General features: G+C 35.2%; 1 protein-coding gene across 3 annotated transcripts in view; it reads right to left on the minus strand.

The window, feature by feature from the left end:
* Positions 1 to 13921, minus strand: part of CCDC30 (coiled-coil domain containing 30) — a 162959-nt gene that overhangs the window by 137537 nt on the left and 11501 nt on the right. For all 3 annotated transcript variants that reach the window (XM_061184382.1, XM_061184381.1, XM_061184383.1), the window contains 3 exons: positions 10420 to 10610; positions 3407 to 3496; positions 1925 to 2078 (listed from right to left, as the gene is read on the minus strand). In XM_061184382.1, coding sequence (XP_061040365.1) covers positions 1925 to 2078; positions 3407 to 3496; positions 10420 to 10610 — 435 coding nt within the window. The remainder of the gene's footprint in view (positions 1 to 1924; positions 2079 to 3406; positions 3497 to 10419; positions 10611 to 13921) is intronic.

Genomic DNA, 13921 nt, shown 5'->3' on the forward strand with positions numbered 1-13921 from the left:
CTGGCTATAAACTGATGGATGATTCAAGAAGTAACACGTAAGGCCCACAATGACACTACATATGATATTTTAAAAGGACTTGCTAACTCAGCTTCCCAGCAGTCCCCTGGGGATACTCACTGTGCAGACAGTTTTCAATTAATAGTTTAGGATCCACCAGAGCAACCAAGTGCTGATGGAACAGGGTGCTATGTGATTGTGTTCTGCTGCATCCAAATGTAACTAAACATAACAGGGGTCCTGCTTTTTCCTTTGTCCTTCTGTACTGCAAGTAGCAGACTGCTTCTCATCAGACTCACGTGGCCAAATTTCTTTTTTTTTCTAATTGGGTTTATTGAGATATACTTTGCATACAGTAAAATTCATCCTTTTAAGTAATTTGATGAATTTTGACAAATATATGCAATTGTGTACCCGTTAGTCCAATTTTCCGTCATTCTGGAAAGGTCATTTGTGTTCACTGTTTAAAAATGCATTCTTAACAAAATCTCAACCCTCCTGATATTCTTTGTTTTTAATTCCACAATCAATATGGCAGAATGATTAGTGTTTTATACATTTAACATTTTTAAGATATGATCCTAAAGTAACATATATACTGCATGAAAAAGAATCAGTCTAATTTCTTTAATTATTGCAAATTATATAGAGAGGAAATCATTAAAAAAATTTAAACTTCATACTAAAATAAATTATAGATAAAGCAAAGATTGAAACATAAATAATAAATCCATAAAAGCACTAAAAGAAAAAAAAACACCAGAGGAGAACATTTTCAATAACCTTGTAGTGATACAGAAAAGGCTTTACACATGAAAACCCAGAAGCCATAAAGAATAACTTGGTTAAATCTGACTTGATAAATATTAGCATTTCTATATGGCAAAAAAACTCAACATGACATTTATATCCAACAAAAGGCTCATATCCAGAATATACAGAAAACTCCTACAAATTAATAAACTCCTACAAAACATAAAGATACAACCCAATAGAAAAATATGTGCAAGACTTGAGCAGCAACTTCACAAAATAGTATATCTAAATGAGCAATAACAACAACAACAAACATATTAAAGGATTTTCAACATCGTTAGCTGTCAGGGAAATGCAAAGTAAAGCCACGATTAAATACTAGTACATACTCATCAGAAAAGGTAAAATTAATAAGACTGACAATACTGAGTATTAACAAGGAATGTGAAGCAACCACAATCCCATATACAACCAAGGTGACCTTAAATTAATACAACTATTTGGAAGACAGTATGGCAGTATCTACCAAAGTAGAACAAACCTGTAACCCTTTGATCTAATAATTCTACTCTTAGGAATATCATGATCAGAGATGTATAGATAAGCACAAGAATATTCATAGCAGCACAATTCATAATAGAGCACAACTGGAAACATGAATGTCCATCATCAGTAGAATGGATAAATAGAATACATTGAGTAGGCTTATTCAATGGAATACTAGAGTACAAACAACAAAAGTGAACAAACTACTGCTACATGCAACAATATAAATGAATCTCACAAACTTAAGATTGAACGAAAGAAACAAACTAAAGGATGCATACTCCCTGTAGTCAAAACTCAGAAATAACCTTAAAAGTTAGGATAGTCATTATTTTGGGGGAGGAGAGAATATGTAGACATAGGAAGAAGAAACAGGGCTTCCAGAGTGCTGGAAATTTCTTGCACTGGGTAGTGTAAATATTGGAGTTGTACACTTTTTGGTAGGTATGTTATGCTATGCTTCAATAAAAATTTCTGGACACTGTAGAAAATGAGGCTGTATATCAGACTTTTATGTGTTTATCTTAAAAGATTTTTTTCTCAGTGCTCTCGTGTTCCAACCTGAGTAGGATCATTACACTTAAAACATTGTTAGACATGTTCATCTGTAACCACAGCTTACCTAATTTACTCCGTTCTTTCTCCTTCCCTTGCAGTTCATCAGTGAGCCTTCGGATCTCTTCATGGGCCATCCCTAACCTCCTTGTTACTTGTTCCATATCTCTCTCTCTGCAGTTTTGTGATATTTTACCTTTTTCTGGGTCTTCATTATGGGACTGAAATAAAACCATTGTTAGTAGTACACCAAAAAGTAAATACACCCTCATGACATCGTGCTATTACCTATAAATGTTTGAAAGCCAATAAAGAAGAGTAGCAAACAGAATATTTATGTGCATTTCTTTTATTAGGTTGAACCATAGAAAATTGGTGATAGTTGATTTTTTTTAACCTATAAACATGCAATTTCACAAGGTTCAAACCTAACATATCTAAGAGATTATGGTTATATAATAGAAATTTAATCATAAAAATTATCATCTGGCCAAAGAGAGTGAAAATACTCCTCATTTATATGGTAATTAAATACAGTTTATAAAATGCCTTTACATAAGGTATTTCATTTAATTTCAAGGTATGTACACAATTAAGGCTCAAATCATGTTTAGAGCTCCTTTCCTACAATTACTTTCAAAGCATTTTAAAAACTAAGTAAGAAATTCAACCTCAATGATATTTTGCTTTTGATCCTCAAGATATGTATTTATTTTATATGCATATAATCATTACACAAATTTTTCTAAAAAATAAGAAAATAACCAAAACCATCTACATAACAAAACTATTTTTAGCTTACTGGTATATTTCCTTGCAGTATTTTTTATTTATGTACATTTTTTACATAGTCATAATCCCAATCTATATACACGTTTCTGTCTGGCTTTTTCATTTAACATTATATGAGGAACATTTTTCTATATTGCTGTACAGATTTTGTAATGATTATTTTTAAAGGCTATATAATGTTCCAGTAGGTGCAGCATAATTTATATAATCATTTCAACATTTTGGTAGTTTCCAATTTTTGCTATTGAAAATAATACTATGATGGATATACAGTTTCATCCATATATATTTATCTTGGGTTACTTCCCATTGTTAAATTCTCTGTATATGCTTTATTCACTGGATTTAGCTCTTAATAACATTTCCCCAGATCAAAAAATAATTTCCACAAACAGAATTAATTATATGTAAAATAATGTGCTATACAGTCTAAAGGACTCTCCCCCAAAAGAAGCTCCAAACGTATTTGGGAAGAAGTGTGTACTGTCCCAAGGTGATTTTTCAAAGGACATAACACACATCGATTGTTTAAGTTTTGATACATTCAATAAAAATCAGCTATTGTGTTAAATGGGTGATTGACTTTTTTCTTCTTCCCAAATTTTTGTGATGTGTTTATAATACTCTTATGCACAACTGATATCTTTTACAGCATGGATTTGTACATTTTAATATATTCAAACAAAATACTTCCAAGGTAAAAGCTAACTTGTAACTAGCTACTGTTATTAAGTAAAAGATTGTAATTTTTTCTTACCTCACTCAGACTTTTTTTAGACTGATGCACAAGTTCTTGATGTTTCTGATGTTCCCTTTGCAGAGGCTGGTGAGTTTGTTCAAATTTCTCCTAAGTAAATATTAAGAGGTGAATGAAAATTACATCAATCAGCTTCATGAATAAAAATGTCATTTAACTTTTAAAAAATAACCACGTAAAAAAAGAGGGAGCACAGTCCAATCCATTTTATGAGGCGAGACCATGCATTCTCAATGAGACAATATTGCCCCCAAGGGAGTGCAAACTGATTTCTAGGGGGGGAAAAAACTTACCCTTTTAAGTACAAAGTGCAGATGCCTACAGTACATAAATAGAATTACTTTATATCAGTGCCATTAAAATTTCATGGGAGAGTGATAGAAAAAATTATCTAAGAAGTGTCATTATTGGGTTTCCCTGGTGGCGTAGTGGTTAAGAATCCGCCTGCCAATGCAGGGGACACAGGTTCAAGCCCTGGTCTGGGAAGATCCCACATGCCGCAGAGCAACTAAGCCCGTGCACCACAACTACTGAGCCTGCTCTCTAGAGCCCACAAGCCACAACTACTGAGCCTCTGCGCCTAGAGCCCGTGCTTCGCAACAAGAGAAGCCACCGCAATGAGAAGCCTGTGTACTGCAACGAAGAGTAGCCCCCGCTCGCCGCAACTAGAGAAAAGCCCAAGCACGGCAACGAAGACCCAACACAGCCAAAAATAAAATAAATTAAACAAACAAACAAAACAAAAAAAACTTTAAGAAGTGTCATTATGGAGGTAATAATGAAAAAAAGGTTGGCTAACACTGGCTAGCCAGACCTTGATATTAAAGCCTGACAACGATAATACAAAAAGAAAAATCACAGGGCAACCTCACTCATAAACATAGATGCAAAAACTTAAACAAAAATTTATCAAACTGAATCTATAATATTTAGAAAGGATAACAAATCATGAACAAGTTGGATTTATCCCAGGAACACAAGATAGGTTTAACATTAGAAAAATTAATCAATGAAATTCTCACATTAACAGATGAAAGTTCTAAATTACTTCATTATCTCAATGGCTATAGAAAAAACATTTTATAAACTCAACATTAATTCCTAATAAAAGCTCTTAACAAACTAGGAATAAAAGAGAACTTTCTTAACCTGACAAAGGGTATCATTAAAAAAACCCAACCCTTAATCAAACATCATACCACTGAATACTTTTTCTCTAATATCATTAACTAGACAAGTATGTCTCCTATTCAAGATAATACTAGAGATCCTAGCCAGTATAGTAAGGTAAATAAAAGAATTAAAAGGAATCAAATTGGAAAGGAAGAAACAAAAGTATCATTATTCCCAGATAGGACTGTACAGGTAGAAAAAATTTTAAATCTTCAAATAAATTATTAAGATAAATGAGAAATTTTAGCAACATTGGTAGGTATAGTCAATATATAAAAATAATTATACTTTTAATACTAGCAATCATTAGAAAATTAAATTCTTAATAAATATAGCATTTACCATTAATAGCACCCAAAAATATGAAGTACCTAGCAATAAATATTAAAAAAATGTGCAAGATTTTGTAGGGAAAATTATAAAACTTTATTTATATACATTAAAAAATAAATGGAGAGATAGGCCATGATCACAAATGATATCAATAATTTAAGATAGTCAATTCCTCTTAAATTGATTTATAGATTCAATAAAAGCAAAAATCAAAATCCCAGAAAGCAAGGATTTCTTAAACAAGACAGAAAAACACTAACCATAAGACAAATGATTGATAAGTTGAACTACATTAAATTTAAGAACTTCCATTCATTAAAAGACACTATTAAGAATATTAAAAAGACAAACCACAAAGTGGGAAAAAAGTATTTGTGATACACATAATCAATAAAAGACTTGAAACCAGAACATAGAGAATTCCTATAAATCAGTAAGAAAAAGACAATTCAGTTTTTAAATGGACAAAAGACCTGAATAAACACTAATAAAATGGGAAATCCAAATGACAGATAATCATACTAAGTTCACTAGTAATCAGGGAAATACTAATTAAAACCAACATGAGATATCATTATGCACCCAGTCGTTTAGCAAAAATTTAAAAGTCTGACAACATCAAGTGTTGATGAGGAACAAAGGCACTCTCATACACTATTTATTGGTGCCAGTATAAATTGGTACCACTACTTAAGGAGACAGTTTGACATTATCTGGTAAAGCTGAAGATCTACATACTCTATAACTCCCTAAATCTACTCCTAGGTATATACCCTACACAAGTGCATGCACATATATAAGAATATTCATAGCAGCATAACTGACAGATTATATTACATTCATAATAAATTGGAAACAACCGAAAACAACTTAGAATGGATAGTCTCATGCCATATATTCACACAATGGAATGATATATAGTAATGACAAGCTAATTAAAAATAAATAATACAAACATAATGTTTTACAAAAAAGCAATTCCCAAAGTTGATTCCTTGTATGTAATGTTCAAAAACAGACAAAACTAAACTACTATATATATTATTTAGGATGTACACCTTTGTGGGGAGGAAGGGGGTTGTGATCAGAAAAGGAAGCTTCTAGGAAGTTGGCAATGTTGTATTCCTAACAGGACCAGTGGTTACATGGGTGTTTGTTCCATAACTATTTGTCAAACTGTATTTTTTTAAGTTTTATCATTTTTCTGCATATATGTTGTTATATTCCACAACAAAATGTGTTTTTTTAAATCTTTGATTATTCTTGGCATTAAATGTCATCCCTTTGTCCTCTGCCCCATGCAACAATAAAGTGGTTAAATAAATTTTGATACATCCATTCAAAAGAATATATGTTGTCAAACAGACTAAGGCAAATCTATATACACTAATACAGAAAGTGAAAACAATATGCGTAATGGAACATAATTTGTATTTTAAGATGATGAAAATTTTCTGGAAAGATAAATAAAAAATTGTCAGCAGTGGTAGTTTAGGAGTATGGAACTGAGGATTTGGGGAGAGAAAACTCATTTTTCATTCAATTTTATACTGCTTGAATCCGTTTCTACTATGTGCCTGTATTGTCAGAAAACCAACAAAAAACAAATGTTAGGTAAAATGTAATTAGTGTATAGATCAGGCCTTGCAAAATTCTTCAACTTCCGTGTCACTTTATGTGGCCTCACTTTGGCTGGAACGACTCTCTTGTCTACTTTATGCACAGGTTGATTCAGTATTGGCCTATTAAAATATACCTAGCGGGACTTCCCTGGTGGCACAGTGGTTAAGAATACGCCTGCCAATGCAGGGGACACAGGTTCAAGGCCTGGTCCAGGAAGATCCCACATGCCGTGGAGCAACGAAGCCCGTGTGCCACAACTACTGAGCCTGTGCTCTAGAGCCCACGAGCCACAACTACTGAGCCTGTGTGCCACAACTACTGAAGCCCATGCCCCTAGAGCCTGTGATCCTTAACGAGAAGCCACCGCAATGAGAAGCCCGCGCACCACAACGAAGAGTAGCCTCCACTCGCCGCAACTAGAGAAAGCCCACGTGCAGCGACGAGGACCCAACTCAGCCAAAAATAATAAATAAATTAATTAATTAAAAAAAAACTATATATATATACACACACACACACCTAGGGAGGCAATGAAATTTTTACAAGTTACATTTCATAATAAGATCTTTGAAAAATCTTCTTTAAAAATCTTTTTAAAGGTATAACTGCACCTTTATATATATTATATATTTATATATATTATATATTTATATAATAACTGCACATATTTACAGTGTATATATTTTTTTACATGTATCCATCCATGAAACCAATACCACAATCAAGATAATGAAAATATTCATCACCCTTAAAAGTCTCCTATACTTCCTTATAATTCATTCCTCCCCTAACACTGTCCCCAGGCAACCACTGATCTGTTTCTGTTACTATAGATTAGTTTGCATTTTCTACTATTTTATACAAATGGAATCATAGACTATGTACTCTTTTTGGTCTGGCTTATTTCACTTAGATCATTATTTTGAAATTTATCTGTTTTGTTGTATATTTATTCTTTTTTATTACCAAGTAATATTCCATTCTATGGATCTATACATTTACCTTTTGATGAACATTTGAGTTGATTCTAGTTTAGGGCTTCTACAATTAAAGTTGCTGTAACATGTATGTCTTTATGTGGGCACATTCTTTCATTTCTCTTGGGTATATGCCTAGGAGTGGAATGGCAGGGTGATGTGATAAGTATATGTTTGACTTTTTAAGGCAATACTGAACTAGTTTCCAAAAGTGGTTGTATCATTTTACATTCCCATCAGTAGGATAAGGGAATTACAGTTGCTCCACATTGTCACCAACACTTGATATGGTTAGTCTTAAATTTTAGCCATTCATTGATACATTAATAGTTACCTCATAATAAATTACTTCATTGTAATTTCTGTGTTTTCCTAATAATAAATGAAGTTAAGCATCTTTTCATGTGTTTATTTACCATTTGTATATCTTCTTCAGTGCAGTCACTTTTTAAGTCTTTTGACCAGTTTTTAGTTGGGTTGTATGTGTTATTATTATTGAGTTATAAGATTTATTTATATATTTAGATACAAAGCTTTTGTTGGATATATTTTTTAAAAAATTATCTCCCAGTCTGTGGCTTGCCCTTTTATTTTTGTCTTTTAAAGAGCAAATGTTCTGAAATTTTATGAAGTCCAATTTTTTTTCTTTTATACTCTGTGCTTTTCCTGTCTTATAAAAATCTTGCCAAACCCAAGGTCACTAAAATTTTCTTCTGTAAATTTTATCTCCTACATGATCTATGAACCATTTTGAGTTAATTTTTGTATATGATATAGGATAAATGTATTGTAAGGCCTAAAATTTCATGTGTTACCTTGACGCCCTTGTAACTCACAGTGCACCAAAAGCCTAAGCATGAATTCCCCTGCTTTTGCCAGATATGCCCCCATCCAACGGGAAACATTCCCCACCCAGCTAGTGCCCTTATCAGCCAGAACAGCTATATTTTATCCAGTCCTCAGCCTAATGGCTGCCATTTCACTGCCAACCCATGGAATTTTTTAAACAAGCCAGTAATATCCTCCCATGGGAACTAGAGGGCACCTCATCCTATTGGTACTACAAAATCTGTCTCCCATGGCCCCTAGAAGTTCACTCCATTCCTGAGTACAACCCCTGTGGCCCTGCATGACAGGCAGTGTCGTCCCTGGGCTGTGAGCCTATCTGACTAATAAACTATCAATCACATCTCTGTTCAATGTTGGGTGTCATGTATTTGGCTATCTCATAGTATTTAGGGTAGGGACTCCCTCCTTTACCAGTGGGAAGGGAACCTCAATAGGGTTGAGGGTTTTGTTTTTGTTTTTTGTTTTTTTGCATATATCTATCCAATTGTGCCAGCATTGTTTGTTGAAAAGTGTATCTTTTCCCCATTAAATTACCTTGGCACCTGTGTTGAAAATCAATTTACCATGTAGGTGTGGGTCTATTTCTAGACTCTTTATTCTGTTCCATTGATCTATATATCTGCCTTTATACCAATACTGCACTTTCTTGATTACTGCAGTTTTGTGGTAAGTCTTGAAAGCAGGAAGTGTGTATCTTCCAACTAGTTCTTCTTTTTCAAAGTTGTTTTGGCTATTCTAGTTCCTTTGCATTTCCTTATCAATTTTTGAATCGGCTTGTCAATTTCTACAAAAATGTGACTCTACTGATTACTTTATGCTCAGGTAAATTACAACATTAGCTTAAACAAAATATAACTGGGAATGTGACAGAAATTTTATGAATTACATTTTATAATAACAAAAACCCTTTGTAGTATCTGTTTTAATTCTTTCTGTCCATTAGTGGTAAAACTATGACTTAGTAGTGACTGGGTAGATAGCCTCAGGGTCAACCCAGACTTCACCTCCATAGTGTCCAATTTGTTTTATAGATCCCATCTCCTTCATAACTCCTTCTTCCCTTCTGTATTACACTCTGAGCCTTGTTTTTGGTTCTCATTCTTTAATTAATTATTAGTTAACATCCCCTGAAATTCCGGCTTCCAATCTGGTCCCTATCCAATCCACCCCTCTACTGTGACCAGAGTGATTTTTCTAAAACACAAATCAGATCATGTTACTCTCCTCTTAAAATCATTTAGTGACTCTCCAGACCATCTATAACAGTTAGTCATTTGTACATTCAAAATATTTTTATGCCTCCAGTATGCTCCAGGAACACTGCTGGGTGCTGATTCCAAACTCTAGCTTAGCATATGAGTCTCACCATGAAGTGGTTTCTGAAAATATCTCCAGGCACATTTCACAGCATTGACTCACATGAACCAGTATGTATTATACATTGTTTCCTCTGCCAGAAATGCCTTTCCCATCTTCTTCATCCAGCTAACACTTACTCAGCTTTCAAAAGGGTACTCAACATTACCTCTGCTGGAAGCCTTTTCTACCCATCCTGACTCAGCCCCTCCCCTGAGTTTTCACTTTATCACAGAACTTTCCACACTGAATTATAACCACTGGTTTATTTCTTTCCTTCATTAGCTTGTAAGTTCCTTGCAAGTCCAAATCATTTCTAATTTGACTTTGTTCCTACATCCACTAGCACAAAGCCTGACACATGGTAAGTTCTCAATAAATAATAACAATAATGCTAATTAACATGTGAGGTACTATTCTAGAGCTTTACGTATATTATTTCATTTTCATGATCACCTTGTGGAGTAGTTCAGTTGCTCCCAGATTTTATAGATGAGGAAATTAACTCACAAAAGTTAAGCAACTTGTTCAAGGACATACTGCTAACAAGTGGCAGAGGAGGTCCATTTAAACCCAAAGCCTATATTCTTAAGCACTATCAAAACTGGCTTCCTGATAGTTTAATGTATGAATGGTTAAATGAACAAATGCATTTTTCAACCAGCTGGCCTCTTATTCAATTACCCAGTTAATTTTGAATACCTGGGGAAATTCTTTCTGTAGGGTACTGCTCAGACATCTTTGTGATTCTGGTTTGGGATCCCCTCGTTCCAGTTTCCTCAAGAGTGTACTTCTTTCCATGAGTAAGTGTGCAATCTGTTCACTAGGGCTGCTCAGAGCTATTTCAGACAAGCCTTCTTCATACAACATTTCAACCTCCTTTATTTGCACTTCTGCTAGGAAGAAACACCAGAAACAAAACTGTTAAAAGAAATGCAGGCAAATAACTAAAAAGTAGTGGGAAAAGGTTCTCAAAAGCAGTAGATATTCTTACTACTTGCAGAAGTTTAACATTTGTTCTTGCATAATTTTAAAGTGTATTGTTGTTTTAGTGAGTGCTTACTATGTGGCAGGTATTGTACTAAGCATTTGAGATAAATCTATCTTATTTAATCCTTACAACAACCCAGTGAGGTACGAACCATGATTTTCCCTTTTAAGAAATGAGGGCTCAGGCACCAAGAAACCAAGAAACTTGTCCACAGTCACTCAACTAATCCTGCCAAAATTCTCCATGATTTCAATACTCAGTTAGATGATTATTCCAGTCCCCTGGCTTTTCAGTTCCTTTACCAGCTAACTTCCAAAGATCTAGTCCTCTACCCCACCTCAGCCACCTACTCCACAGTAATTCCCTAGACTTGGTCATTAGCCTCTATAGTTTCTGTAACCTCTCCCTAGCTTCAATTTCAAACATCCTATCCTCCAATCATCCCTTCTTATGTACTAGCAGCTCAATTTCAATAATTTTTGACCATACTGGAAACTATCATCCATTGACTTGAAACACTTTTCAGTGTTCCTTATCCCATTCCTGTTCTCACTTTCTTACCCAGCTTAGATTCTATAGTCCATCATTACAATCACTCCCTTGAAAACATTCACAACTCTCTTGCCCCTCTTTCCTTCCATTATACTTGGTGACAAAACTCCAACCTGTTTAAATCCAGCTCTTCACCAGCACACTCCAGAAGCTGGATATGGCTACAGAAAACTGCACAGGCAGTGCGGACTGGTTTCATTTCAAACTCACGACTACTAACCTCAAGTGAGCCCTTACTGCTGCCCAGCAATCCTCCTACATTCCCCTGCTTGTTTCATCCCTCTCCCTCATCATATCTCTAATACCTCCTTCCCCAACCTCACTCTCAGCTGAATACCCTACTTCTTATTTCACCGAGAAAAGAGAAGCACTCTGAAGAGAGCTTCCACAAGCTCCCCTACCAAATCTGCCAGCTCCCCCGTACTCTTCCCTCCTGTGAGACGTAACAAACTACCTTGGCTCCTAAGGCCAGCACCATCCCCGCCCCCCTCCCCCCCTTGTGCACTGGATCCCATTCCCTCTCCTCTCAAAGATAAAACTCCTGCAGTTGACTCTTATCTCTATTGCCTCATGGAGCTTTCTTCCCAACTAATCATCTTAGAGACATGGTATAATATCTTCCATTAAAAACAACAGTGATGAAAACAACAAAAGTTTTCCTTCAAATTCATAATGCCCTCCAGCTCCTCCACCATTTGTTCATTCCTCTTTGCAGCACAACTTCAAGAAAGGATCAAAAAAAAAAAAAGAAAGGATCAAAAATAGCCATGTCCCCTCCCCTTCTCCTACCATTCTTTCCTGAATTCACTCCAATGGCTTTCATATCCACCACTCCACAGAAACAGCTCTCCTCAAAGTCACAATGACCCCCATGTGACCAAATCCAATGGTCAATTACCTGTCCTCACTCCACATAGCCTATCAATGGTATTTGACCCAATTGTTCCCTTCCTTTTCTTAAAACACTTTCATCATTCCTCTTCTGGGACACCACACTCTGCTAGGTTTCCTCCTACCTTTCATGCCACTCCTTCTCAGACTCCTTTGCTGATTTCTTACCTTTCCAACCTCTAAACACTGGAATGACCTAGGGCCCAGCTCTGAATCTTCTTCTTTTCACTCCCTAGGGTATCTCCTACAGTCCTAAGGCTTTAAGTATTTGCTATATGCTGATGACTCCCAAATTTACATCTCTAGTTCACAATGCATTCCAAACATATACAAAATTGCCTACTTGACCTTTCCACTTGGATGTCTAATATTCACCTCCAATGTAGATGTCCAAAAGCAAACTCTTTACTGTCTTCCCCAAATAGGACCTCCCATGGTATCCCCCATCTGAGTAGTTAGGAACTCCAATATTTCAACTGCTCAGGCCAAAAAGCTTTGGGTCACCAGTGATTTCTCTCCTTTTCTCCCACCCAACATGAAATCCATTATCAAATCATGTTAGCTCCACCTTCAAAAGACATCCTTTAATTATAGAAGCATTTCTGATGTGATTGAGGTATGTGTTCCTAAAACAAACAAGCAAACTTGTATTTTGCAAAACTGCTCACTAAAAATAATGGAGCTTATGGAGAAAAGGTTGGCATAGAGCATTCAAAACCTTTGTCATTGTTTAGCTAGAGTGCTATAAAAAACACTGACAATCCTAATATTATACTGGTAGATTTAAACAGATGTGTCAAATTCCTAAAAATTAGAGGAATACTATAGCAAATATAGGACTCTGTCTTCTTTTAAAAAATCAGGTTTACTGTAAAGGTGAGCTAACGAAGGAGCTGAGTCTGCAGAGTTGGAAACAAAGGCAAAATGCAAAAGATTAGTAATATCTTTGCAATAAGCACTTCCAAGACAAAACATGTGGCCAAACAGCCCAGAAGAGGAACATGGGATGAATGGGCTTTATGTATAAACTCCAAGGCTTGCTGGTGGGCCCAAATCATTAACATGCTGGGGAAAATTACATGTGAACTTCTACATTATAGTGACATCACTCCCCTACTTCCCAATCCTTCATGAGCTAATTTATGTTAGAAGCAGGGCATAGAGTAGCTTCTGCTTCTTACAGTATGGCAGATTAGAGCCCTGAACAACCCTGCTGCCGAGAATAACTAAAAATGTCAGAAGAAATTTTTAAAACTCTTAAAATGCAATCACCATATGAACAAAACTAGAATGCAAGCTTTTAAACCAGCAGAAGAAAACTCAATTATCCAATGGATAACAAAAAAGGGGGAAAAAATGAAACCTGAGTGTAGTACATATGAATTATGTCCTGTGATTAGCTCAATTTTCTCTGCACCTGAGATTCAAAATACAGAAAAACCTTCCATCAACAGACCATTATGAAAGGAAGTTCTAAAGTGAAAAAAGGAAAATGATCCCAAATGGGATATCTGAGATGCAAGGAAAAATGCTGAGCAAAGAAAATCATAAATGTGTGGCAAATGTAAATAATCATTGACCATATATCATAATAATATCTAATTTATGGAGTTAAACAAATACAGTATTCTAAAGGGGTCCTATCTGTATCTTCCCTTGTAGTTTTGGAGCACTTAATAAACATTTCCTGAGCCCTTAGCACGCTAGGTACTTTACGAGGCCGGTGCTGTTGAAAACACGGAAACCAGAAAGACTAGAATGAGATCTCTG

This window comes from Eubalaena glacialis, chromosome 3 (genome assembly GCF_028564815.1).
Source record: "Eubalaena glacialis isolate mEubGla1 chromosome 3, mEubGla1.1.hap2.+ XY, whole genome shotgun sequence".
Lineage (NCBI taxonomy): Eukaryota > Metazoa > Chordata > Mammalia > Artiodactyla > Balaenidae > Eubalaena > Eubalaena glacialis.